At 38.9% G+C, this 26,756-nt stretch overlaps 2 protein-coding genes across 4 annotated transcripts; both read left to right on the top strand.

The window, feature by feature from the left end:
• The first annotated feature begins 83 nt into the window (after nucleotides 1-83).
• POGLUT2 (protein O-glucosyltransferase 2) lies at nucleotides 84-13,648 on the top strand. Its single transcript, XM_036249516.1, has 10 exons — nucleotides 84-599; nucleotides 1,959-2,164; nucleotides 3,820-4,025; nucleotides 4,208-4,285; nucleotides 6,610-6,782; nucleotides 6,924-7,161; nucleotides 9,242-9,451; nucleotides 10,099-10,188; nucleotides 11,599-11,706; nucleotides 13,411-13,648. Exons 1-10 carry the CDS (start codon nucleotides 418-420, stop codon nucleotides 13,426-13,428), a joined length of 1,509 nt encoding a protein of 502 aa, XP_036105409.1. The 5' UTR covers nucleotides 84-417; the 3' UTR covers nucleotides 13,429-13,648.
• Nucleotides 13,649-15,681: 2,033 nt separating this feature from the next.
• TEX30 (testis expressed 30) lies at nucleotides 15,682-26,500 on the top strand. Of its 3 annotated transcripts, XR_004957991.1 has the most exons (8): nucleotides 15,723-15,785; nucleotides 19,298-19,370; nucleotides 19,857-20,087; nucleotides 20,864-20,915; nucleotides 21,384-21,589; nucleotides 22,457-22,713; nucleotides 25,959-26,050; nucleotides 26,477-26,500. XR_004957991.1 is itself a non-coding variant. In XM_036249517.1 (6 exons), the coding sequence occupies exons 2-6, from the start codon at nucleotides 19,356-19,358 to the stop codon at nucleotides 22,628-22,630; spliced, it is 678 nt and encodes a 225-aa protein (XP_036105410.1). In that variant the 5' UTR covers nucleotides 15,682-15,785; nucleotides 19,298-19,355; the 3' UTR covers nucleotides 22,631-22,910. The 3 variants fall into 3 exon arrangements, 2 of the variants coding, with proteins under 2 accessions (XP_036105410.1, XP_036105411.1); XM_036249517.1 differs by lacking the exons at nucleotides 25,959-26,050; nucleotides 26,477-26,500 and having other exon boundaries at nucleotides 15,682-15,785; nucleotides 22,457-22,910; XM_036249518.1 differs by lacking the exons at nucleotides 15,723-15,785; nucleotides 21,384-21,589; nucleotides 25,959-26,050; nucleotides 26,477-26,500 and having other exon boundaries at nucleotides 22,457-22,609.
• The last annotated feature ends 256 nt before the right edge of the window (nucleotides 26,501-26,756 follow it).

Below are 26,756 nucleotides of genomic sequence, written 5' to 3'. Positions count from 1 at the left end.
ACGCGTGTCCTCTCTGCCATCCACTTAGAGAAAGCCTTACTCAGCCGGATCCGACGCGCGGGGCCAATCCCCTCGCCTGGCACCTTGGACTGGAACCTGAGACGGATTCACCCCTAATGATGCTCCAGTTGCAGGAGCAACCCAAATTTATCTTTGTCCCGAGAAAGCGCAGCAGTGTGGTTCTTGCTCGTTTCAGCAGAACGACTGGCATCTTTCAGCCGTACAAGCCCGCGCTGGGGTTGTGATTTTCCTGGGGAAAGTGGAGACCCGCGCGCCCGCCCTGCACAGCAAACGACACCTCTTGGAGCCGTCTTTGCTGCTGCGATCGGCCAGCGTGCCCCTACCCAAACCACGGCTCTTCCGTCCACCTCTTACATTTAATTTATCCGTGGATCATTTTGATAGTCCGTCTTGTAAATGTTTAGCATTTTGCTGCTTTACTATTTCTTTCTGGGGACAGTTCCAGCGTTTGCCGAGACCGGCGGAGAGAGGCGACTGAGCCCGGAGAAAAGTGAAATATGGGGACCAGGGCTAAAAGCAGCTGTTGTTCTTCCTGCGCGATATTTCTATATCCAGGCGGTGGATACCTCAGGAAATAAGTAAGTTGAGAAACAGCTGCCTAACTATTTTGGAATGAAGTTAAAGCTTACTGTTACTTCCTCCAAACTTTAAACGCCCAAGAACTCGTTTCTCCACAGCAGGATATTTGGGTGCTATCCACAGCTGGTTGTAACTACATTTCTCCGTTCCAATCTTTCATAGATCTTTAGAAATAATTACGAATTAGCTCTTCTCCTAGCTATTTTCACAGGGATTCCCACATAATTAGAGAAACAAAGACCCTGCACTTTGGTGGAGGTACGATTTCTAACTACTTTTGCATAAGCTGTTATAAGGAATGTAAATCCAGTTGTTAAAAACTTGGTTGGTTTCATCTTTTTCTGGTGCTGCCCTCTGTTAGACATGTGCAGGTCAACGTGCTTTGAAACTCAAAAAGAAAAATCAAGTACTGTTTGAAACTTTACAGTTTAGACCAGCAGTTCTCAACCTATGGGTCGCGACCCTTTGGTGGTCCAACGACCCTTTCACAGGTGTCGCCTAAGACATAACAGTAGCAAAACTACAATTATGAAGTAGCAACAAAAATATTTTTATGGTTGGGGGTCACCACAACACGAGGAACTGTATTAAAGGGTTGCAGCATTAGGAAGGCTGAGAACCAATGAGAGAGAAAGTATCCAAGTAGGAATCTCCTATATGTTTGCAACAAACGTTTTTTCACTCCATTGAATTCAATAATTGAAATTATACTCAAAACTTATTTCTAGTATTCACATACTTCTGAAATGATTGTCTTTTTTTTATTGCTGACCATGTATATTTTGTAGGAAAGAAAAAAATCTTGGGAATAAGTTTTCCAAAGCAAAGAAAAGATTATATAAATTTATATTAAATATAATCTTAACAGCAAGAGCACTGACTCAAAAAAAAAAAAAATTCATACAGTGTCGTTTAGATGATATACTATACCAGCTTTTGCCCATGCTGGTTTATAATACTCATTTTTTAAAAGAATCATTGAGAGAGATTTTTCAAAATATCGTTAGAGGCACCATTTGATCACAAATTTCCAGATGTGGGAATGAAATAAATAGGTTGATAAGAATATTTTTTATATATGAAATGCATAAATGTTCTATGTTAACATAGATTAGTTGTATTAACATATTGCCTTGCAATTTTCTAATGAAACTGTTTTATGTTATGTTGGCCATTGTCATCCTCTTTAAAATCTCTGATCCATCATTCATTCTGGTACTAAAAGTATAAGAGAAGATAAGTGTATGTTAGGGGAAGAACATTGAAGAGAATAGTAAGATTCACAGACTGGAGAGCATAATCTTTGTGCATATGTTCCTCCAAATAATCTTTATATATTCTTCTTCTACCCATCACAGGTTCTCGTCTTCTCCAGGTGAAAAGGTGTTCCAGATTAAAATCTCAGCACCAGATGAGCAATTCACTAGAGTTGGTGTCCAGATTTTAGACCGCAAGGATGGGTCCTTCATAGTCAGATACAGAATGTATGCAAGCTACAAAAATCTGAAGGTAGAAGTTAAATTCCAAGGTCAACATGTGGCCAAATCTCCATATATTTTAAAAGGTAATTTGGAACATAATTTTAAAACAACTATTTGAATACAATGATGCATGTCATTTAATCAATAAAAACAAGTTAGTATGATTTTTTTTTCACTGAAAGAAAAAAATAGACATTTTCCCTTTGAAAGCTAAATTGAGAGCCCTGGAGAGAAATGCAAGATTTCAATGGAAATTATAATTCACTAAAGAGAAAAGAACATATTAATAGAGAATTTTCTCCCTGAACACACATTAGCAAGAATAACCAAGCTATATACAATATAGATGACACTTACTTAATTGGGGGTATTTGACAAGTAACTGATAATCCTTATTAAAATTTGATCACTTCGGCCTGGCCGGTTTGGTTCAGCGGTTGGAGCGTCGGCCTGCGGTCCAGAGAGACCCGGGTTCGGTTCCGCTAAGGGCATATACCTCAGTTGCAGTTTGTCCCCGGCCCTGGTTGGTCGTGCGGGTGGCAGCCACTCGATGTGTCCCTTTCACATTGATGTTTCTCTCTCTCTTCCTCTTTCTCCCTCCCACTCTATCTGAACAAAAAATGGAAAAAATGTCCTCGGGTGAGGATAAAAAAAAAAAAAGGTTAAAAAAATTTTTTTTGATCACTTAGGCATGAGAGAGGGCTTGAGGCAAAGTAGGGAAGTTGACTACTGCTTTCTTGGGGGGTTTTTTTTTTTGGCCTTTGTTCCAGTAGTATTTTTCCAGAAAAAATATCTTTTTTTTTTTTTAATATAGGATGAGAGTGCAGCTGCATTACCTGGACTCTAGGTCCTAGAGCCGTATCCTTCCATCTCAGTGGAGATAGTACCCTATAACAGTGGAAAAGCAGTCAGTATACAGAGACACACATTTTTCTTGTTCCCCACCTCCAAGAAATGCAAATGTTTTAAAATGTGTCAACATTCCACCAGGACCACATGATACAATATAATCTGCTAAACCTTAAAAAAAGATTCCATTGTCGACCGCTGCCTGGAAATCTCAGAATTATAGAAAGGAATGACAGTAAAATATCAATTCAGATTCTGCTGTATTATGGTTGTGTTATTTCTATAAATATGCAATTAAATTCATTACAATATGAATGAACTTTTTGAAGATTAACTCTATTTTTGTATAATTTTTGGGAAAAAAAACATAGTAGGGGTTCTTTGTTTACTTATATTGTTATTGATGATGATTTACCCATTGAGGAAAATACCTTAGGCACTTTAAGAAACTCTCTGTGTAAGAGAACATTGAAATAGTAATTTCGTAATACCTTTGTCTTTCATTAAAACAGGTATACTCCTTCGATATCTTTTTACCAATGTTTGGTTATTCTTAAGTACACAAAACATAAAAAATGATGGACTGTAATAACCACTGTGAGCAAAAATTAGTACCCATTGGCTTTCTTTTGAAGTTGTGTGAAGCAGGCCTGACTGTGAAAATATCACAACCTTACTGTGAAAAACTGTCAGAACAGAAGACCGACTTACTAGTGATGCCCCAGGGTTTTTTTTGTTTTTAAATGTTGTTTTTTAATTTTTTTTTTCATCAAAATACCCTTTTAATAACCTAGGCAAAGTTTGTGAAGTCATATTATAGATATTTGTTATGTGTTTCAAATTCAGAGTGAAATTATTACTGTGTAATTTTGCTGCTGTGTGTCATTAGGGCCGGTTTACCATGAGAACTGTGACTGTCCTGTGGAAGATAGTGCAGCCTGGCTGCGGGAGATGAACTGCCCAGAAACCATTGCTCAGATTCAGAGAGATCTGGCACATTTTCCTACTGTTGATCCAGAAAAAATTGCAGCAGAAATCCCAAAGAGATTTGGACAAAGGCAGAGCTTGTGTCATTATACCTTGAAGGATAACAAGGTATAATATGTGAATGAGGTTTGCTTTTTTTGTTTCAGCGATTTTTTGTTTTGACCATTTGGCTACAACTAGCTACATAGTTTTACTAGAAATCATTTTCAGGATCATTGTGATAAGCTTTACCTCAGTGAAGCCTGCCCGTACTTTTAGGCTGTTGTAATGAAAATTCAATTATCTTTTAGGTTTATATCAAGACTCATGGTGAACATGTAGGTTTTAGAATTTTCATGGATGCCATTCTACTTTCTTTGACTAGAAAAGTAAGTATTTCTTTTCTCTTATGTATAATAGACAATTTAAGCTCAAGTTTTATAATATAATTTTTCAAACTAAAAATAATAACTATATCAGGGGTGTTCTATATTGGAGCCTTATTATAATGCTATTCTGAAGTTTTGTGTCATGTGGGATGCCTGTGTTAATTTCCTAGGGCTGCTGTAACAAAGTACCTGGTGGCTTTAAACAACAGAAATTCATTCTTTCATAGTTCTGGAGGCTAGAAGTCCAAAATCAAGGCATCAGTAGGGCTGTGCTTCCTCTGAAACCTATAGAGGAGAACTCTCCTTGTCTCTTTCTGACTTTTGGTGGTGCCCAGCAATACTTGGCATTCCTTGGTTTGTAGCATCACTCTAGTCTCTGCCTCTGTCATCACATGGCATTATCCCTGTCTTTATGTCTTCACCTCTTCTCACAAGGATGACAGCCATATTGGATTAAGGGCCCACCCTACTCCAATATGATCTTATCTTAACTAATTACCTCTGCAACAACCCTATTTCCAAATAATGTCATTCTGAAATATTGGAGTTTAGGACTTCAGCATATCTTTTGGGGTTACACACTCAAACCCTTTATAGTTCCTTTGAGAGGGAAATGCCTTACGTACTTTTAGCCCAAAGAAAACTTGCCATATTTTGAATCCTCTTCCTTGGTATAATGTTCTTTAGCAGGATTCTAGTGGAGTACTTGACAGCGGTACTAAAACAGTTGATGTGAAAAACTATACCACCATTTTTATCAATTGTTTACTAGCTATTTATTGAACAACCGGTGTGCATATCTTGGTTGAATCACTCATAGAAAATCAGAGTTAACTCTCCTAAGATTGCAAAGCATTTACAGTGTGTTAATTTTGAGCATGGGTAGTTATATAGCATCAATATTCTGCCTCCTTTAAGCTAAGACATCAGAGTGCTGGCAAGCATTTCTTACTCATCTACATCAGCCCATGAAAAAATAAGGAAGTTCTTAAAGACTCCAGTTTCTCAAGATGCTTCTCAAACTGACCAGTGCAGTTCTTGCCTGTATATATACATATATATCGTGTGTGTGCGTGTGCGCGCACATGCACACGCATGTATCTTGTTTTATTTATATATATATATATATTATATATATATAAAATCTTGTTTTACAAATACCCCTAACATTTTTCCATGGCTAGGTTCTTTCAACATGTTTGTGCCAGCAGAGGCAGCCTAGCTTGGAAGTTAGTCTTTAGAGTTGGGCTTCCTAAATTCAAATCCTAGCCCCGGCTGGTTTGGCTCAGCGGTTGGAGCATCGGCCTACGGACCAGAGATTCCTGGGTTTGGTTCTTGCTAGGGGCATGTACTAAAAAATAAATAAATAAATAAATAAATAAATAAATAAATTCAAATCCTGTTCTCATCACCTACGTGGGGTATATCTTAAAATAGAAGCATCTGGCTTATTAACCAGAAACTAAAGTTAGAGTCCCAAGTGCAGTGTGTTGTACTTATTTTCTAGTAATTCTCTTTCTCTCTGATAATCTTAGAGTCTGTTGGCAATATCAGAACAGAGATTACCTTTATTATTTCATCCCTATTAAAGCAAGTCTGTTGGCCCATATGGGCACCTAGAAAGGAAATATGACAGTATTACACATGTGACAATATTCTGAAAAGTCACTCCCACTGTTCAAATCAAGATAATTATCATTACCTGAAGCTTGGCTTTTCATTTGGTACAATTTCAAATATTTATTGTGTTTCATTGCTCACTGTATGTTAATGTTGTACTGCAGAATAGAATAGAATATGAGTGTGGCCAAGGTTAAAGGGCTGGTAGGTGCCACCCAGTAAGAGACCAGTGCTTTGTTTCAGGTTGCTAAGAATAGACAACAGGTCCACCAGGCTCAAGTGGTCCAGCATTTGCTTAGAACAGAGGAGAGAGAATATACAAGGTTCAGCCCCTTTCAGTGTGGCTATCCCCCAGGGCAAGTGGATCCACTCCACACCCAAATACCCTCCCACTTCCTGCTGTAGTGGAAGCTCCCTGACCCCTTCCTGTAGGGTCTGAAATACAACGAGCTGGTGGTGCCTAAGGCCCACTGACCCCTGCATTTAAGCAGAATAAAAATAGTACATTCCCTCACTGATATATAAGCCTAGCCCAAACTGTCAGGGCTCCTTCTGTCTTGGTAAGGAAGTGTACCAGGCCCTAGACTGTTCTTATTTGACCAAGGAAGACTGCATGCAGAAGACACCTTTCCCAACACACTGATCAGTAGAAGGCATTATACAATGTGAGAATGTGAGTAAGCTCTTTCTTTTCTTTTTCCTAGGTGAGGATGCCTGATGTGGAGTTTTTTGTTAATTTGGGAGATTGGCCTTTGGAAAAAAAGAAATCCAGTTCACACATCCATCCGATCTTTTCCTGGTGTGGCTCCACAGATTCCAAGGACATCGTGATGCCCACCTATGACCTGACTGACTCTGTTCTAGAAACCATGGGCCGGTGAGAGATTGGTCACAGATGACCAGAGCTTGTTTATTTTGTGGTTTGTTTGTTTGTTTGTTTTCTGTGGTGAGTTCTTTCCCAACAACCTTTCGATGTGATGGTTTGGAAGGAAAATGTGTTGTACTTTCTGTCTTCCAGAGTAAGTCTGGATATGATGTCTGTGCAAGCTAACACAGGTCCTCCCTGGGAAAGCAAAAACTCCACAGCTGTCTGGAGAGGTCGAGACAGCCGCAAAGAGAGACTTGAGCTGGTTAAACTCAGCAGGAAACACCCAGAACTCATAGATGCTGCCTTCACCAACTTTTTCTTCTTTAAACACGATGAAAGTCTTTATGGTCCCATTGTCAAACACATTTCATTTTTTGATTTCTTCAAGGTACGCTCTCATCTGTGACCAATACTTTTTGTTTTTCCAAATACAGTTGACCCTTGAATGACATGTGATTGAACTGCGCAGATCCACTGACAGGCTGGTTTTTCTCCATATATGGTCAGCCCTCTATTTCCCCAGTTTTTGCATCATGGATTCAGCCAACCACAGATCAAAAGCAGTATTTTCATCTGAGGCTGGGAATCTGCAGATGCAGGTGGCTGACTATGTGCATTGATTTTGCCATTTTTATATAAGGAACTTGATTATCTGTGGTTTTTGTCATCTGTGGAGGTCTTGGAACCAATCCTCCATGGATACCAAGGGACAGCTGTTTTGGGGGAGTCAAAAGTTACACTACACAGGATTATAACAGTGCTGGAGGGTGGGGAGTCAGGCCCCTAAACCCCATATCTTTCAAGGGTATACTGTATCTTCATTTGGGGGAGAGAAATTGAGGCCTTTAATTTACAGAGGGTGGGAGAGATGAGCATAAAACTCACTGACTATCAAGGCATGAGGCCCTGGGGATTGGTTTGGCAACCTGGGTCTGTACTCACTACCTAGTCCTGACATTAAATATACATCAGGGAGCTTGGGGCCAGGGCAGAGCTATGATGCCCCCCCCACTTCCCCCGCAATTGATCCGCAAAATAAGTACATTTCAGTTCCAAAACTTTTTTTTATTGATAAATATATGTGAATGATTTTACACATACCTCTCCCCAGAGCCACAGCTTGACAACAGATAAAGAAGATATAAACCAGGTGTCTCTTGTCAGGCTTTCTTGTAGGGAAATGACTAGAAATGCATCCAAATGGTCTGCCTGGGAATTCTGGAGATTAGGGAGCACTTTCTGTAACTAGAAGTAGATTGCTCACATTTCCTGGGGAGTGATTCTTTTTCTAACAACTCCACTTTTCACCCTGCTCTCTAGACCACTGAGTAGTTTTTGAAGTCCCATGTGATGGGCAGAAAGGCAAGTGATTAGCAAGTTCTTTTTTTTTTTTTTAATCCTCACCTGAGGACATTTTTCCATATTTTGTTCAGAGTGGAGGGAGAGAGAGAGAGAGAGAAAAACATCGACGTGAAAGGGACACATCGAGTGGTTGCCACCCACAGGACCCAACCAGGGTTGGGGACAAACTGCAACCGAGGTATGTGCCCTTAGTGGGAACAGAACCCTGGTCTCTCTGGACCGCAGGCCAAAGCTCTAACCGCTGAGCCAAACCGGCCAGGGCTAGCAAGCTCTTTCTATGCTGTATATGGCCAAGTTTGTTTCTTCTGTTGTTGATGATGGGTTACATGGCAGCAGGTAGACCTAAAGAATACCGTAGGCTGCCCTGGCCAGTTTGGCTCAGTGGGTGGAGCGTCGGCCTGCAGACCAGAGAGTCCTGGATTCAGTTCCTGCTAGGAGCATGTACCAAAAAAAAAAAAGAATGCCATAGGCTGAGTTGCCATTGTTTCCATATGCATATTGCAGAGATTTTTTGAAATATGGTTGAAATCAAAGAGAGCCAATACCAGCCATCCCTTCTCAGTGTATTTTGTCATGTCTTCGCCTTATTCCTACCTGTTTAATTTGCTACCACTAAAGACTATTGATTACCACAATGCTATGAATATTTTTATTCATAGATGTGCTTGCCTCAGAACTTGTTAATTTCCTTGAGACTTGTATGTGGCCATCTGATGTTTAAAAGGTAGTTAACATGGCATAGAATGTGCCATCACCAGGTGCTCAGGTGTGATTAATTAAGTAGTAGAGAAATTACAAAGGTACCATAAGTCGATCTTTCCTTAGGTTGTAGCCTGAGGACAACAGTTACTTATTATTTAATTGGCTGCTTCAACATTAGACTTGTGGTCTCTCTGTGAAATTTAGGAGAGCATCAAAATAAGCCTTTCACTCTAGGTCAGCATGTTATGCAATAGTACTTCCTAAGTGGTGAAAACAGTGGGAAAAATCTGGCCAGTTTGTATCTGAAGACAGTAAGGCTTTTGTGTGGACAGCGGAGGAGAATAATGAGAGTAGAAATAAAGGAAATTTAATGGAGGTTCTTATATTTTACTGCTGTTTCCTAGCATAAGTATCAAATAAACATTGATGGCACTGTCGCAGCATATCGCCTGCCGTATCTTCTCGTGGGCGACAGTGTTGTGCTGAAGCAGGACTCCATCTACTACGAACACTTTTACAATGAGCTGCAGCCCTGGAAACACTACATTCCAGTGAAAAGCAACCTGAGCGATCTTCTAGAAAAACTTAAATGGGCAAAAGATCACGATGAAGAGGTAAGGCAGTCTCCTTGTACCCCAACATCATGGGTTCATTTTAAATGTCTGCTCTGTGTTCTCAGACATAAACCGTTACCTATAAATAGGAAGCCCCATGGATAACACAACTGCATTCAGGGTGAACACAGGCACATGAAACCGAAACCTAAAACTTAGCCTTGACTATGTTCTCTCTTTTAGTCAATTGATCTGAGCCTCAAGCACCCGCTCACGTCTACTAGGAACATAAAAATTAAGATAGCCAGCCTGACAGAAGGAAAAACTAACTGTGCTATGGATTAAAATGAAGGATTGCATAAAATAGACTTTAAACTAATTCCTGAAAAATTTTAGGGTAGTACCTTAAGCTTAATCCTGCATTTACTTTACAGTCATTTTTACTTCATTTAATGTATATCTTCTCGCTAAGAGAGGCTTAATTCTAGAAGGTTTAATATGACTTCTTAAACTTTCAAGTCTGAAAAAAAACTTCCCTTTAATTAAAATAAACATACTCTGTTAACTGTTCCCTGTACCACGAAAGACTAACCTCAAAGACATTTTTTCCACTATTGTCTCACTAAAATGTTCTCTGAAGATCAGTTTTCATATGTGTGCATGGGAAAGTGTTTTATTGAAGGATTTTGTTATTGTTGTCCCCCTAGGCAAAGAAGATAGCAAAAACAGGACAAGAATTTGCAAGAAATAATCTCATGGGTGATGACATATTCTGTTATTATTTTAAACTTTTCCAGGTCAGTATTTTCTAAGAAAATGACATCTAACTTGTAATTGATCATATTAGTAGAAAATAATATTTCACTTAATGTCTGAAAGTATATTATATAAGGAGATAAATGTGGGTGAAAATCAAGGGCAAACATTAAATAATAATGAAAATAGTAGAAAACTAAAGATTAGCTAGTGTATAATGCTACATCATTAAAGGAAAATTATAAATGTTAGAACTATGTGGTGTGTGGTTAGGAAATTAGCATCTGATTTTGCAAAATTACTGTACATGGATTTATATTCTTCCTTTGTACAATATTACTGCTGTCTTACCATTTCTTTGTCTACATAGCGCAAGGTATGTTTGGACCTGTTGTGCCGACTCCATATGAGCCATGATTTTTTTTGGAAATCATTTTCATGGACCTAAGCACTTAGGGATCATAACCAAAGCATATCTAACAATTTTAAAGTTTCTTTTTTTTTAAGCACTAGTAAGCAGGTAATTTGCTAATAATTATACTAAATACAAATTTAAAAATTCTTTTAATCCTTACCTGAGGATGTTTTTCTATTTATCTTCAGATCAAGTGGGAGGGGGGAGGGAGAAAGAGAGAGAGAAACATCAACATGAGAGGGACACATCGAGTGGTTGCCTCCCATATGACCCTGACCAGGGCCAGGGTGAACCACAACTGAGCTACGTGCCCTTGACTGGAATCGAACCCGCAACTCATTGGTCCCCAGACTGATGCTCTACCACTGAGCCAAACTGGCCAGGCCATAAATTAAACTTTTTTAAATCTCAGAATTATGATATCACACCCCATGTCTTATACTCTGCTATGAAACAAAGTCAGTCTTTTTTCTGGCCTACACTGGCCTCTCCCCCTTTATAACCTTTCCTAGATGGTGAAGGTATAAACTGAAGGAGCTAGGGGAGTTACTATCCAAATTCCTAAAGATCTACAAGGTAGTGTTCATTCACTCATCTCATATACTAGCGTATAAGCACCTAGCCCAGAGCCTGCCACCGACAGAGTACTTAATGAATGATGATGGTGACTGACTCTGTATAAGCCATGGTGGGTAAGACCGAATAGTCCCAGTCCTCAAATTCCCAGTCTAGGGAAAATCACATGCACAGTTATTTTCACTGCAAGGCAAAGGCAGTAAAAACTAAATTTAAAAAAGCAAGTCTTATAAATAAAGGATGAATAAGGAGAGATCCCCTAGAAATAGGCAGCCAGTGTCCAAAGGACAGCCGCTTCTTGGAAGCCCTATTGTTAACTGTTTAAGGGGAGTATGGCGGACTTTGCGTATTGTAACTTGACACGTGTTAGTTAAATGGGACCATATTCTAGCATATCTAATTTGGTAAATATACTTTAAGCATTATATAAAGAATACTTTTTGTATTGTTGCCTGTACAGGAATATGCCATTTTACAAGTGAGTGAGCCCCAGATCCGAGAGGGCATGAAGAGGGTAGAAGCACAGACTGAGGATGACCTCTTTCCTTGCACATGCCATAGGAAAAAGGTAAGCTGAACTAGCCAGTGTCAGAGTGACAAGTAACTTTTATTCAAGTCCTTATTCAGTCAGGCAGCAGCTGAGTTTCTCCTGGAGCCTCCAAGCAATTCATTCTACCAGAGAGACAGATGTAATAGATAATAACAAGGCGAACGAAAGGGTGCTCAGATGCAGTTAAGTGAGAAGACATAGGAGCTCCTGGCAAAGTGGAGGAAAGTATTTTTTTTAATGTGAGAATTCATATCACATGGCATTTGAATAGATGTTTAGTTTTTTAAAAGTATTTTCACTTGTATCATCTAATAGCCTCTTCTCCCTGTGAGATAGGTTTGGCAAAATTCATCATCCTAATTTAGAGATGAAAAAATATATAACCATGATTATTCATGAAAAGCAATCTCTGTTGATACCACTACATACTGATTTTGTTCATAAAAGGTAGGAATTGGTCGGGCTAAACAGGGCCTTAGAAATTATCCAGTAAATACCTTCATTTACAATGAACAAAACTAATCTCAAAGAATTTAGTTCAGAATCAGCTAGTTGGATTACAGCAAAGCAAGGACCAAAAATGAGTCTCTCATCTTCAAATTGTGTGCATGGTTGTGTGTAAAGACAGCACAGTAGGGTAGGGTTGTTTTGATTATAGTTGTTTTTGTGTGACAGAATGTATACTGTATAAAATTTTGATTTATATATATGATCTAAAAAATGTTGACATTTTAAAACAACATCATAATAATAGAGTTTTGGTTTTACTGTTTTTGTTTTGTTTTCTTTGTTTTGAGAACTGATTTGCCACCAAGTAGTCCTTCGAAGTGGTTCATCATCAACCAATGTTAACTCCTGTCAATGCTGCAAAACCATAAATTAGTTATTGCCAGTGACAAAACAAATTGCCTGAATTGAAAGGTACCCTCTCACAAAGTTAGTGATTTGGTGTCAGGACTCTTCCGTGGACTCCAAATGACACTGGGTGGCTTCCCCTCTCCACTCCTCTTTTTATTTGTTATCTTTGTCTAGGTGTTTTGAGGGGTGTCAAATGATTCCATTGATTTATAGCAGATAGGGGGGCTGGAATGACAGCTTTGTTTATTTCTTCTTCATTGTCTACCCAACCCTGTCACTGACCATTCATCTACAAGGCCCTTTACAAGTATACAGACCTTTAGGTGTTTGGGTTCTGCATCAGTAGCCCTATAAAACTCTACCTGTGGGTGATTCCGAAAACAGTTCTAGATCCTACAAGACTATAGCAGTAAGTTGGCTTTTTTTTTTTTAACCTTCTTCCATCTCTCTTTTTTTTTTTTAATCCTAGGTGATTTTGAAAGAATGTTTATTAAAACTGGGGACAGTGAAACAAGAAAGGGCCTACGATAGAAGAAGCAACAGGAGAGAGATTAGACAGGGCTGCTTTGGCTCACTGAGAAGTCAGAGAAAAGGCAGCCTTGGGGACAGGTTCAGGGGATTAGCCCAGGATGAGCTGCCACTGCCCATTGCCCTCCTGGCTGCAAGTCTTGTGGGGTCCTAGAGTTTAAGAGGTTCATGTCTGAGGGGGAAGAAAAGGGAGAAGAAAAAGATGTGGGCATGCTCCTGGGAGGGAGAGCGTGACCTTTTCATCTTTAAGGGAAAACAATTAATAGACTAATATAAGTCTTCCTAATTCATATATGACTTCTTGATGACTCTAAATATTTTGCTTCTTAATTTCAGACCAAAGATGAACTCTGATATGCAAAATACCTCCCTTTCAAATAATGGTGCTCTGAAGACTCTTCTTAACTGAAAAGAAGAATTGTTTTTTAATATCAAGTCCACGGACAATATAAAATCTGCTATGTGATTGTCTGGGTTATGAAGATATGTTTCTTCTTACTATGCAGTATTCCCATGACTGTCTTTTAAAGCACATTTTTAGAATTTTGTAATAAAACCACTTTTATTTTAAGGGCCTGTCTTATGCTAGTTATTAACTGTACTTGGATCATAGATCAGTAAAAAGAGAGGGGGTCTGGGTCCAGGACTCAGTGTGGAACATCACAACAGCCACCACCTACCCAGAAACGTGGTGTGCATGATAAAGCAGTAAACCTCTATCTTGTTTACACTATTATTTTGGATTTAGTCACTCACAGCCAAACCTAATTCTAGCAAATACATTTTACAAGGCCTTTCATAATCTGGTCTCTGCCTGCATCTTTAATCAAACCTCTCACCACTTCATAATTAGGTACTCTGTAGCCCAGCAAAATCTTAATCCCTTAGCATTCTTTCAGTGACTTCTTACCTTGTCTGTGTATGCTTTCCTCTTGGTCTGGAATGCCATGACACTCTCTTCTTTTTCTGGCTTAGACAGCTTTCAGTGTTCATTGCAGGAATCACCCCTCTGAATCTTCCCATCTGTATACTTGTATCATTGCATTTACCATGCTATGTGGGAGTGATCTAGTTGGTTGTCTCTTTCCCTTACCAGATTTAAAGCAAGTTGACTACAGAGACCAGGCTTTTCCATTTAATCTAATAAAGTACATCCATCTAGAAAGTCTTGATAAATATTAAATGGATGACTGAATGAAGGAAAATCACTTTGAAATGTGATGAAGAGAATTAAAACTTGAAATCCTTACACTGAACCATAATATAATGTTTTATAAGTTCCTTTAAGTTTCCCTTCCATCCATCTTACAGTTAAATAGTCTGTGAGAATTTCTAAAAATTGTGTTGTATCTTATATACAGAAATATAACATGTATCTGCAGCTTTAAAGTAATTATAAGAAAACACCCATATGACTACTAACGAAGATTCTGTGCTTGACAAAATGTAGTGAGACTCCTGAACCTTCTAGGTGCATCCATGCACTTCCTTATAAAATCCAGTTTTAGCAGGAATTCCCCATCACCCAGTGCATTTGGTCTTAAATTTACTGAAAATTATTGAATTGAACTCATAGAGTGAATTTTATGGCATGCAAATAAAGCTGTTTTTAAAAGCATAGCTGGAAAGTTAGGACTCAAAAAACGTTCATTGGGATTTGTTCCTTCAGGGAAATGTTTGAGATAAATGACAAGTGGTTTTCTGGATTTTATTTCCTTACATGTTCTGGGCGGAACAAAGGACAGTTACCAACTGCACTGGGCTTGGGAAAGATGCGTTCACTCAAGAAAAATTGATTTGCCAGGCATTAGTCCATATGCAGGAGATTCAAGGTACAACAAGAACACAACACCCTGCCTGCGCGGGGAGCTCCCCGTCCAGGAAGAAGACAGATACTTCCCACTACGTTAGGTCACCAGGGAGGAAGGATGTAAACTGGGGGGATCAGGGAAGGCCCGCAGAGAAAATGACACGTGAAGACACGCCGAGCTAGCCTGTGGGAACGCTCCGCGAAGAGGGGACCGCGAGTAAAAAAGCCCTGTAATAGGGGCATGTCTGATGGGTTTAGGGGAGCGTGAGGATAGCAAAGAGGCCCAGGGGGGTGCCTGGAGCTGAAGGAGCCAGGACAAAGAATAGGAGGAAGTGGAAAAATAAGAGGTGAGGGTCTGTTTGGCCGCTATGTTGATAACAGTGAAGAGGTGGGGGAAAGCATAGGAACAAGAGACCGTCTACCGGCTATTTCAATAGTCCAGGCTAAAGTGATGGTGGGTAGCCGTCTGAGAAGTGGTTGGATTCTGTATCTATTTGCAAACACTGCCAACAGGTTCAACGAATTGTGTGGGGGGCGTGCGAAAGAGAATCAGAGTTGACCCCACATTTCTTGACCTGCGTCATTGTTATAATGGAGGAGCTGGGATGGGGAAGGGCCCGGAGTGGAGTCAGTTGGCGGTGGGGCAAAGCAGGAGGCTGCTCGTCAGCCGCCCGCGTGTCCACCGGCAGACGTGGCTGTCACTGCCGGCAGCGGCGGGAAAACTCCCGCCCCCAGCGTGCCCCGCGCGCCAGCCCGCGCGCTCAGGGGCGGGGACTGCGCGCGCATGCGCCGCAACGGAACGCTCTGGCTGTTGCAGCGAGACGGTGCCTTCGAGCGCGGTAGTTTCCTCTCTGAAGCGAGTCAAGGCGGTTAGGTGCTCCCGGCCACTTTCCCTTCCCCGGTAAGTGTGGCGGCGGCGGTTGGCGCTCCCGGGCCGGGAACGGCCTCTCCAGGGAGTGCTAGAGTGCCTGGCGTCCCCGCCTGAAGCCTTTCGGACTGGCGGCCGTCGCTTTTCAGGAGCTGTTTTTCCGCTCCGTGCGGCGTTCGGTGTAAGTTCGGTGCCCGCGGGCACCGGCCGCTGGGGCTCCATCTGCCCGGCCGATTAGGAGGCCGGCGTGTGGGGACGGTGCGGGCCCGCCCGGGTCGCACGAGCCGGTCCCTGGCGGCCAGCTTGAAGCCGCCTCCGAGCCAGGGGGTCGCCCCGGCCCCCCGGGAACGGCCGGCGCAGGCGCGTCGGCGGAGTGAAGAAGCCATTTCTCCGATGCCTTTGATCCCAAACTCCGGAGACCGCGCTTCCAGCCTCCGCCCTTGTACCACTTGCTGTTTGTTGCAGACCCGCCAGAGGATGGACGCCCGCGCCCCCACCCCCGGCCCCCAGCACTTGAACTCCTGACGTTTTTTGTTTGCCCCATAATTTCAAACGTACGGCTGTCGACTTAATGGACAGTGCGCGTTTTTCCAGTTGAAAGCTGCAGTGGTGTGGCATTTTTTTTGACCCTTTAGCGTTAAGACGTGATCGCTTATTGCAGTCTGAGTATTAGTCACAAAAGCCACTCGAATACTGACGATGCGGGGACACTACTAAATGCAATACAGAGATTATCAGATTAATTATTGCAGCGTCTCTGAGGTTGGTGGGGTTTTCTCCTTTTGCAGGGAAGATGTGGAGACCGAGCCAGGTTTCAAACCCTGCCCTGTGGGAATCCAAAGCCAGGGATTAGAACCGAGACTGTCCAGACCAGGTCATGGTGAGGTCATATCCTGGAGCAGTTCAGTGTTTCGAAGTAGTCCAGAACGTGTGCACCAGTTGTGAAGAACAGGCTGTCCATCTACTGGAAGGGAGGAGAGTTTTCCGAAAACAAACAAAAGTCCGAGTTGTTGAGGGACGGTAGACACCATTCTGGGTTAAGATAGCGGATTGAATACATGTACTTAATTTTTCTCCCTCCTGAAATCTCACTCGAGTTACAGTAAAGGGGTTTTTTATTTTTATAAAAGAAAGGAAGGGAGAGACAGAAACATCCATGAGCTGCCTCCTGCACGCCCTCCACTGGGGATCGAGCCTGCAGCCTCTGGGTCCATGGGACCACGCTCAATCCCACTGAGCCACACGGGCACTAAAGGGATTTTTTACAAAAGACAAACCCACAGAGATGGAGAAAATGGGAAAGGAAACAAAAGCAATAAAATATTGGGCATTAGAAAGTAAAAGTCTTAGCGAATATTAGCTAAATTCTAAACCTGCAGCAGGGAATACTGTGGAATAATTTCCTGTAAACCACAGAATCTTCACAGTGCCCACATACTGGCAGCACTGGACACCTTGGTGACTGGCATCGAAGGTACTTGTGCTGAGGATGGATGTGGAGGGCTTAAATAAAGATGACTTGGGTGAAATCTATTTGAGAACTAATTAGATACCTAGATCGCTTTCTCAATTCCACACCTTTCTCCCATTAGTAGACTGTAGGTTTTAATCTTAATGTAAAACAGGACCCCAGGCCCTGGCCGGTTCGGCTCAGCGGTTAGAGCGTTGGCCTGCGTCCCGAGAGACCCGCGTTCGGTTCCCGCTAAGGGCATGTACCTTGGTTGCAGTTTGTCCCCGGCCCTGCGGGTGACATCCACTTGATGTGCCCCTTTCACATCAATGTTTCTCTCTCTGTCTCTCTCCCTCCCGCTCTACCTGAACAAAAAATGTCCTCGGGTGAGGATAAAAAAATTTAAAAAAAGTAAAACAGGACCCCAGGCACAGTTAATTATGGGGCTACATTTATGAAAATGGACACTGAAGGTTGAAGTCCTTCACCCTTCTCCCACTCATATCCCAGAACTTTTGCAGTCAGACTAATACCCTTCAGGCTCGAAAAGAATTTTTCTACAGACACCTACACATGTAAAGGAAAATACACAGTAAGTTGATCTCAGTGGTTGCTTATGGGAAGGGAAAGGAACATGGTGGCTGGTGGAAAAGAATGTGAGAAGACTTAACTGTATACATTTTTGTTCTTTTAAAATTTTGTACATGTGCATATACTACCCATTCAAAAATAAAATGTATTCTTTTAAAAAATTAATTGAAAATGAATATACCCTTTGACACAGCAGTTACTCTCCCAGGAATTTATATTACAGATATGTCTATACACATGTGAAAATAATGTAAGTGCAATGCCATTCATTACAATACAGTTTTAGTAAAAGATTGGAAACAGCCCCAAAGTTCATTAATAATGGTTGATTAAATAAATTGTTTAACCCTTCCTTGGAATATTCTGTAGCCATATAAAAACAATGAAAGATGCTCATTATATAAAGAAAGGAGTAATCACCGAGATACATATTAAGTGTGTGTGGTGGGAGTCAAAGAAAGGTTCCACCAGTTTATAAAAAGAAAAAGGAGAGGTGTGTACATATAAAATATCTGGCAAGATATGTAAGAAATGGATAATATTGGTGCCTTTGAGGAGATCTGAGTGGCAAGACAACAGTGGGGTGAGGGAAACTTTTCACTGTATGTTTTTGGTATTGTTTGAGCTTTGAGCCATATTCATCCAATGAATTACAAAATAAATGTTAATGGGGAGAAAAATAGATGAATAATGGAGTTCCTGATGTTGATAATACCCTGAACAATAAAAGATCTCTTACTGTAGGAAGAAATGCTGTGTAACAGAATCTCTGCTTACATTTCATGCTCTTAGTTCTTCAGGTCAACATTTCATGGTTATTCAGTGTTTTAGATCTGGACTAGGCTATACTCCAAGCTTTAGTTTTGAGTTCAGATCTGCTCCATGTGTCTTCATTCTGAGGCCCAGGCTAAAGAAACAAAAATACCTGGAGCATGCTTTTGTCACGGTTGAGGATGAGAATTAAGAGGGCTTCTGGAAATTTGCCCTTCCTCTGCTTATAAGTGGCACAGTGAAATGTTGACTTATTCCATTAGTTAAAGCAAGTCCCATAGCCAACCAAACCCGAAGTCAGTAGAGTTTATATACACTTTGTTGCATGGTGAGAGGGAGAGTTAAGCACGATAATAAAGGAAGTGGGTTAGTAGAAAGATGCTATGAAATTAAGTTAAAGAGAGTTGAGAATAAAGAATAAAGATGCTTAGAATATATATATGTATATATGTGTGTGTGTGTGTGTGTGTATACAGAATCCTATTTTAAGGCTTTCGTGTTAAGGTATCACATTGGCTTTATATTATATGACATGTGCCAGCTCCACACCTTGACCTATCACCTATTTTTAGTGCCCATAGGAACGTTGGACATAATTAATGCATATGTAAAGATACCAGTTCTTAGAGAAATAGTTAGAAATGTGTTTATTTCAGCTACTGAATATGTTCATTCATAGTTCTTGTATCATATTCATGTCTGCCAACCTTTCACAACAGAATCTTCTTTTCAGGGAGATTCCTTTGCTTCTCAGATGTAATGCACTTTAAGTTTGTTATTCAACAGTGAAAATGAGTCATACAGAGGTAATACATATTTTCATATGTTCTGCTTCTTCAGGGTTCTTTGGGTGGGGGGGTGCACTGGGGGATCATATGTTTCAGAGTAATTTTCTTATTTTCAGCTTGTACTGTGAGAGACAGTATAGCATTAATGGTTAAGAGTAAGGACTTTAGACCAGACTGCCTAAGTTTGAATCCAGTTAGTGGCTATAAAATTTTGGGCATGTTACTTACTTAACCTACTGTGCCTTCAGTTTCCTCATCTGTAGAATGGAGATAATAGTATTTGCCTCATAGTATTATTAGGAAGGTTAAATGAGTTAATACATATAAAAAACTTACAATAGTACCTGACAAATTAAGTACTTTTTAACTATTATCTATTATTAATATTCTTTTTATTCAGAGGCTGTTACTTGAATCATGCGTCTTGGAGAACAAACATAGTGATTCAGTTGTCTGAATAGGCAGGGAAGTAATTTTTGATCCCTTTATTCTTTTGAATTTCAGGTTAAATTAAAAATACCATTTGGAAATAAATTACTAGATGCTGTTTGTTTGGTACCTAATAAGAGCTTAACATATGGAATAATTCTTACACACGGAGCTTCAGGAGATATGAATCTTCCTCATTTGATGTCACTGGCATCTCATCTTGCATCTCATGGGTTTTTTTGCCTGAGGTTCACCTGTAAAGGCCTTAATATTGTACATAGAATTAAGGCATATAAGTCAGTTTTGGTAAGAAAATTTCTTTATATTTACTTATAACAGAATTCTGTTTTAAAATTCTTAATAAATTTAAGACACCTTTTGTTAGCAGTCATTTGATTTAATTTACATATCTTTTAATGAGGATTCATTCTTATTACTCAGCAGTACATGAAGTTTCCATGGAGATGAGTGCTCACATCGTAAGTGGTCCTCCATGATACTGCCAAGGAAGCTACTTGTGATGTAATTTTCTTACTGGAATTATATAAGTTTAGAATACAGTTCTAGATATTTTGCCTGTTGTACTATAAATGTACAAATTTAGCATGGTTTTCTTATTTGGAAACAAAAATCCCCAGATAAGTAAATTAGAAATTTCTTTTAATCCAAATTACTTTAAACTTGCTAAGTTTTTCAGAGCTTTAAATGTGATGTTAGTATTATCAAATTTTGTATTAGTTGAAAGCTTTAACTGGCCTTTTAAAAATATATTTACATAACTTGTTCTGTCAAAATATTCTAGTACTTGATTTTTTTTTTTTTTTTTAGACTGGTGAAGTGGTATTTTTTTGCTTTTCCTATTTGCCTGTATTACCAACATATGATTTGACAGTGAAGGCATAACCAGAAGAGCAAAGAACTGGTTACCTCTTTCAAGAAGAATCTCTTAAAATTTTGTGGTTATTTTAGCAAAGACCTTCATACATTTCACTAATGATGAGAAATATATGTTGATTTTTTTTCCAGTGGAATATTTTATAGGAAAAGACCTGATCGTTTTTCATTGACTTTTTTTTTTTTAGAGTTACCTCAGGACCTCAGGAGAATACAAACTTGCAGGTGTTTTCCTTGGAGGTAAGTTTTAATACTTGTTTTGAAACCTAATAATAATATAGGAATAGGTCATTGAGAATTAAAATAGATTACAGGAAGCTAAGGAGTTTTTGTTTTGGTAAGTCACTTGTATAACATCAAAGTATTTTATATATTTAAAGCAAATTTAAACCTTATATAGATGTATTGTAACCCAAAGATTTCTCCTTTTATTTGTATATCTGGTTCACCTCTTAAATGATTCCTTCGTGAAGAAAAATGAATTCCTTATTTTAAAATAATTTGACTCAGGATTAGTTTTTAGCTCTTCAGAGGCTATAGCTATCCATTATGGGTATTGCAACTTGTTAATCGCCACCTTTTAGGTTAATTTGTTGATATACAAATATGATGGTGAAACAGTAAATGAAATCTGATTTGCCACATTACCCCCACTACTTTATCTGAATGTCTGTACTTCAAACTGAACTTAATTTTAATTGATTTTAGGTCGTTCAATGGGCTCAAGAGCAGCTGCTTCTGTAATGTGTCATATTGAGCCAGATGCTGCTAATGATTTTGTTCGCGGTCTCATTTGTATTTCTTATCCACTGCACCATCCAAAGCAGCGGCATAAACTTAGAGATGAAGATCTCTTTCGTATAAAAGATCCTGTACTATTTGTGTCAGGCTCAGCAGATGAAATGTGTGAAAAGGTGAATTACAACTTGATATTTGTATGAATGAGAGAGAAAGAAAGAGAAAAATCTTGGGAACAATGTATTAACCTGCAGCATTCAGTCTCTTCAAAGAGATGCTGATTTAACTAATGCTAGATTTGTTCTTTAGTTGCCCTGTTGCTTTGGAGTACTTAAAATAAGCATAATGACAAAATTAATCTCTCTGTAAAGCAGGGGTAGGGAACCTTTTTTCTGCCAAGGGCCATTTGGATATTTATAACATCATTCTTGGGCCATACAAAATTATCAACTTAAAAATTAGCCTGGTATATTTGGTGAGGTGTAAGGTGTTAGCTGGTATTAATTTTAGGGGCCTTATATGGCTCACGGGCTGAATGTGCCCTGCCTCTGCGGTAAAAAGAGTGGTAAATGGATTAACTTTTACTTGGGAAATGAAGGAATAATCTGAATATTGTGATTTGGGGATTGCTAGACTACATTTGGTTTATCATTTCAAGTTTCAAGTGGATTCTAAAATTGACTGGAGAAAAAATTAGTAACTTGTAAATATTAGTAAATTTAGTGTATTTCCTAGAGCATATAATTTCCATGGAAATAATATTTTTTAGAAGGATTTTTTTTTTGCTCCAGTGTACTTCATTTTTATCATTTATATTAAATGCTTGATCTGTTCTGTAGTATTGCTGTTTCCGAGAAATGAGGGACTGCCTGTCATTTTGGTAGATATTTCCTTGCACATTCCATTACCTCAACAGTTGTTTGTAGAGTAGGTATTTAATGAATATTTAGTGAATGGATGCTAGCATAGGTGGGGCGGAAGAGAGAAATTTTATTAGATACAAGTAGAGCATTAGTCTAGTATCCTCTTTTTTTCCCCTTTAGAACTTGTTGGAGAAAGTCACACAGAAAATGCAAGCTCCTAATAAAATCCACTGGATTGAGAAGGCAAATCATTCCATGGCAGTGAAAGGACGGTCAACAAATGATGTTTTCAAAGAAATAAATACACAAATTTTGTTTTGGATCCAGGAAATTACTGAAATGGACAAGAAATAATTATTTTTAGTTAAAAACCATGTTATTTTGAATACAGATACAGTTAATTTGATAAAGAACAGCATAACTCTCAGCATTATGAGGTATATTTTCAACTAATTTAATGTTTAATGTTCCCCCATTTATAAAACATGTTTTAATTGTGAAACTGATGTCTTTTACAAAATGTCTTTTGAAAGCATAGTTCTATAAAGATGATGCACAAATATTGAAGATGGTCTAAATATAATTTATTTTTATTAATATAGTTTGAAAAAAATTAAACATTTGAATTTTGTTACAGTGGAACTTTTGTCTTATTTCTGTGCAATTGAGAAAGTAATGTTGCAGAGAAGTGTCATTTTTTAAAAAAGGAAAACAACACTTATTTTGCTACAGTAAATTTAGTCACTAATTCAGACCCTTAACAGTTCTCATCTGTATAATTGCAGTAGCTTAATTGATTTTCCTATTTTATTATCTCCTTGGTTTAGTAAGCTACTTGACACCTCCAACTCAAAAACTTGTGAAGATCTCCAAAGGTGATTATTAAGGTTAAAGTCCTTAGTTCAAGGCTCTGCACAACAGTAGCCTTTATTAACAGTTTAGCCTTATTTCCCCCATACTCAGAACCTGTACACAGTACTCCAGATAACATGGACTACACAAAGTTTCGAAACTATGCAAAGCTTGTTTGTCTCCTCTTCCTGAAACTTTCTTGGTTAGTCTTTGCCTGTTATCAAAATCTACTCATTATCTTTCCATCTTAATAGCTTTCTTTCAATTATCCCAACCAAATATCTTGTTCTTTGTTGTTATTCACACTTTGTCTTCTCAGTAAGTTATTAACATAGGTAATCTATATTATTTAAATTATATACTCCTTCAAGTCAGGGAATAGCTTTTATTCATCTTTGTATCCATATAGCATTTTTTAGTTACTTATTCTGTGCCTTATGCTTCTGTTATTCAATAAATATTTGTTGTAGTGAACTAAGATATTCACAGAAGGAGAATTACTAACTATTATGAGCAATCCTGGTTATATATTCTATTGAAACACCTATTATTGGGACTTTTTCCTGGTACATATAGAATAAAAACCTAGTTCACAATGTCCAAATAGCTCAAAGAATGTGACATTAGTAGATAAAGATTGTTAAAAACTTTTTTTCTGAGTATTTTTCTGTAGTGTCTATTATTGTTAGTAATGAGATTTCCCTGGTGTTCATTATTTTTAATGTCTGTGGTTTTTAAAAATAAATTTAGCTTAGCTTTTACTTTTTTAAAAAAATAATTTTTTTATTATTGATTTTAGAGAGAGAAACATCAATTGGTTGCCTCCAACATGTGCCCCGACAGGGGCTCAAACCTGCAACCTGGGTATGTGCCCTGACCAGGAATTGAACCCACCACCTTCTGGTACATGGGAGAACACTCTAAGCAACTGAGCCACACCAACCAGAGCTAGCATTTACTTTTAGTGCTGCTTACTTGAGACTGACATAAGAGGTTTATAGCGCAAAGCACAGAAGTATTTCATTTGTGCAGAAAACTAGGTAATTGTACTTTTATTAGTAGGCAAGTCCATAAGCAACAAACATGAATAACAAAGCTCTGGACGGGGATACTCTTTACCTCTGCAGACTTGAGCATCAGCATAAGCATTACACAGAAGTTCCTTTTCAGTTCTAAGAGCTTTTCAGTGGTGTACTAAAAGGCATTCAGTGCTATAAAGCTCTGAAAAGTCTAATGAACTAGAGAGTAAAGTGTTAAAATATTGAATCCCCCCTTAAAGAAGTTATGTTAAAAGAACTAGAGAATGTCTGCCATAAGGCAAGAGAAATTGAGTGTTTTACCAGCAGCATTGTATTTCACAGGGGGAAAAAATATCACCCTGACTGTACGAAGGTGGGGAGTCAGAGAGGAGGGTGTACTTTACCCTAGAAAAATCCAGAGAAATCGCTGAAGTTTTTCCTAGAAGTAATGAATGCCTACCATGCATTCTGGAAGGCTGTTCTCTGCAAAGCCAAACTCCAAGATAATAGTTAAACCTAAATAAAGATCATAATTACCTGGAAGCTATGGTCCAGTAGACTGGAAGACTGTAAACTCTAACACTTAGAATGTGCCTTTGATCTTATCTTTAATATTCAGGGAAAGTAAAAGCCCCATATATTTTCCTTGCACTCAAACGTATATGACCCAAGAGTCCTGAACTATTATCTCTGGTTTAAAGAGTAGTAGTTCTTTCTTCAACTCACCTTGAGTAAGTGAAGACAAAGTATTACTTAATTACATCTTCAAAGGGGAAGTACTCTAAATCCAAAGTAGTGTTAACATTCTCATTAATAGTTCAGACTCTGTCCTACTTTATTTGAGACTAAACTTTGAGGGAAAGTGAGCAGGACTTAAATCTGGCTCTGCCTCACCTATTTCTGACATCAGGAAGCATCACAAGTAGCTACTCCTTAGAATCACCAGACAGGGTGTAAAGGAAAATTTGCCAGGAGACCATGGTGAAATCTAACTTTGGTTTTCAGCATAACAATAGATTGTTGAAGAGGAACATTGCCAATGGACCCTCCAGCAAAAATAAATATAAAATTAGGTGTTAATATTATAAGGTTCAGGAAAAAAAACAAAACCATAGGCCTGTAAGAAACAAGCTATCATGTCCTTCATAGTAATAATGGGACAAACTTACACTAAAAATTTGGGCATTTATCTGAAATTTAAATTAAACTGGGTCATATTGTTTTGCTTTTCTATATCTGGCAACCCTACATTTTTATATTTTCCTGATTATCAAGAAGCATAAAATACACTATTCCTGGTGGTAATAGAAAATTGTTGTCTAGTCATATTTGTTCAACATTTGAATTGCAGGGCAATGATAACCCAGCTATGCTAAGGGATTCTTTATAGAATTATGTTTCTTTTTGTGAATTAATAGAGGATTATTAAAAATTTTTAAGTAAAAAAACTACTTACAGCACCACATATTTCATAAATGAACTTTCACTATTGCTAAAGTTGCTCTGAACACAGTTAAATACTCACTATGACACATACCCCACTTTACTTGATCCCTGCTGCCCTTGGTAAGACACTGAGGAGCACTGGACATTTTTTTTCTAGCAGAGCACTGCATGTGGTTATGAGATGAGGAGGACTTCACAGTGAGACATCTATTTCACATATATAAAAATGTCAAAGTAATTTTTTATCTAAAAAGGCAGTGATGAATGGATTGGATGATAATACATTTTGAACTTAAGGGATCTTCTAAAGTCCTGGACTTCTCAAAATGATTGGATACCAATCTTCTTTATTTTAATTTTCCTAGGAGTTGTTTTTGAGATCGTGCTTCTAAAGATTTGTACATGGTTTCAGAAAAATCTTGCACTTCCAGAAAAGGGTAGCTCAGATGCACAGAAGGTAAGAAAAAAAAAAAGGTGGTTGATTTCCTTGTCTCCTATTTTTCAATATCACACATAAGAATAACATAAAATCCTGGAACTTTGATATTGGGATTACTCCTCTAACATTTTATTGTCTTCCCTTTTATAAAAAATATTTTGGCCCTGACCGGTTAGGCTCAGCCATTGGAACGTCGGCCTGTGGACCAGCGAGTCCCAGGTTCGGTTCCCTCTAGGAGCATGTACCAAAAAATAACAATAAAAATTTTTTTCTTGTTAATTATTTTTAGAGGGAAGAAGGGGGGAGAAGTAGGGGGGAGAGAGAGAAACATCGATGTGAGAGCAAAACATCAATTAGCTGCCTCCTGCACGCTCCATATCTGGTATCAAGCCCAAAACTATGTGCCCCGACCAGGAATCTAACCTGCAACCTTTCGGTGCACAGGGTGATGCCCCACCAACTGAGCCACACTGGCCAAGGCTTTATTGTATCTCTTGAAATAGAATACAGACAGTTGCCTGAAAAGCATGAAATTTGGTAATTATATATTTTTATATTTTAATATACATAAAACTTGTTCAGCCTGAGCTCCCATTGGTGCTCCTTTTTTTTTTTTTTTAATCCTCACCCGAGGACATCTTTTCCATTTCTTTGTTCAGGTAGAATGGGAGGGAGAGAGAGGAAGGGAGAGAGAGAGAGAAACATCGATGTGAAAGGGACACAT

Source organism: Molossus molossus, unplaced genomic scaffold, assembly GCF_014108415.1.
Source record: "Molossus molossus isolate mMolMol1 unplaced genomic scaffold, mMolMol1.p scaffold_m16_p_9, whole genome shotgun sequence".
In the NCBI taxonomy this organism is placed as follows: domain Eukaryota; kingdom Metazoa; phylum Chordata; class Mammalia; order Chiroptera; family Molossidae; genus Molossus; species Molossus molossus.
The sequence above is the reverse complement of the archived record's forward strand: the minus strand, read 5'-3'. Positions and strand labels throughout refer to the sequence as shown.

Coding starts and splice junctions, on each gene's coding strand:
- POGLUT2 (XM_036249516.1), top strand. CDS start 418: ATGTTTAGCATTTTGCTGCTTTACTATTTCTTTCTGGGGACAGTTCCA. Junction 600..1,958: donor GTGGATACCTCAGGAAATAA/GTAAGTTGAGAA, acceptor TACCCATCACAG/GTTCTCGTCTTCTCCAGGTG. Junction 2,165..3,819: donor ATCTCCATATATTTTAAAAG/GTAATTTGGAAC, acceptor GTGTGTCATTAG/GGCCGGTTTACCATGAGAAC.
- TEX30 (XM_036249517.1), top strand. Junction 20,088..20,863: donor AGGCATATAAGTCAGTTTTG/GTAAGAAAATTT, acceptor TTTTTTTTTTAG/AGTTACCTCAGGACCTCAGG. Junction 20,916..21,383: donor TGCAGGTGTTTTCCTTGGAG/GTAAGTTTTAAT, acceptor AATTGATTTTAG/GTCGTTCAATGGGCTCAAGA.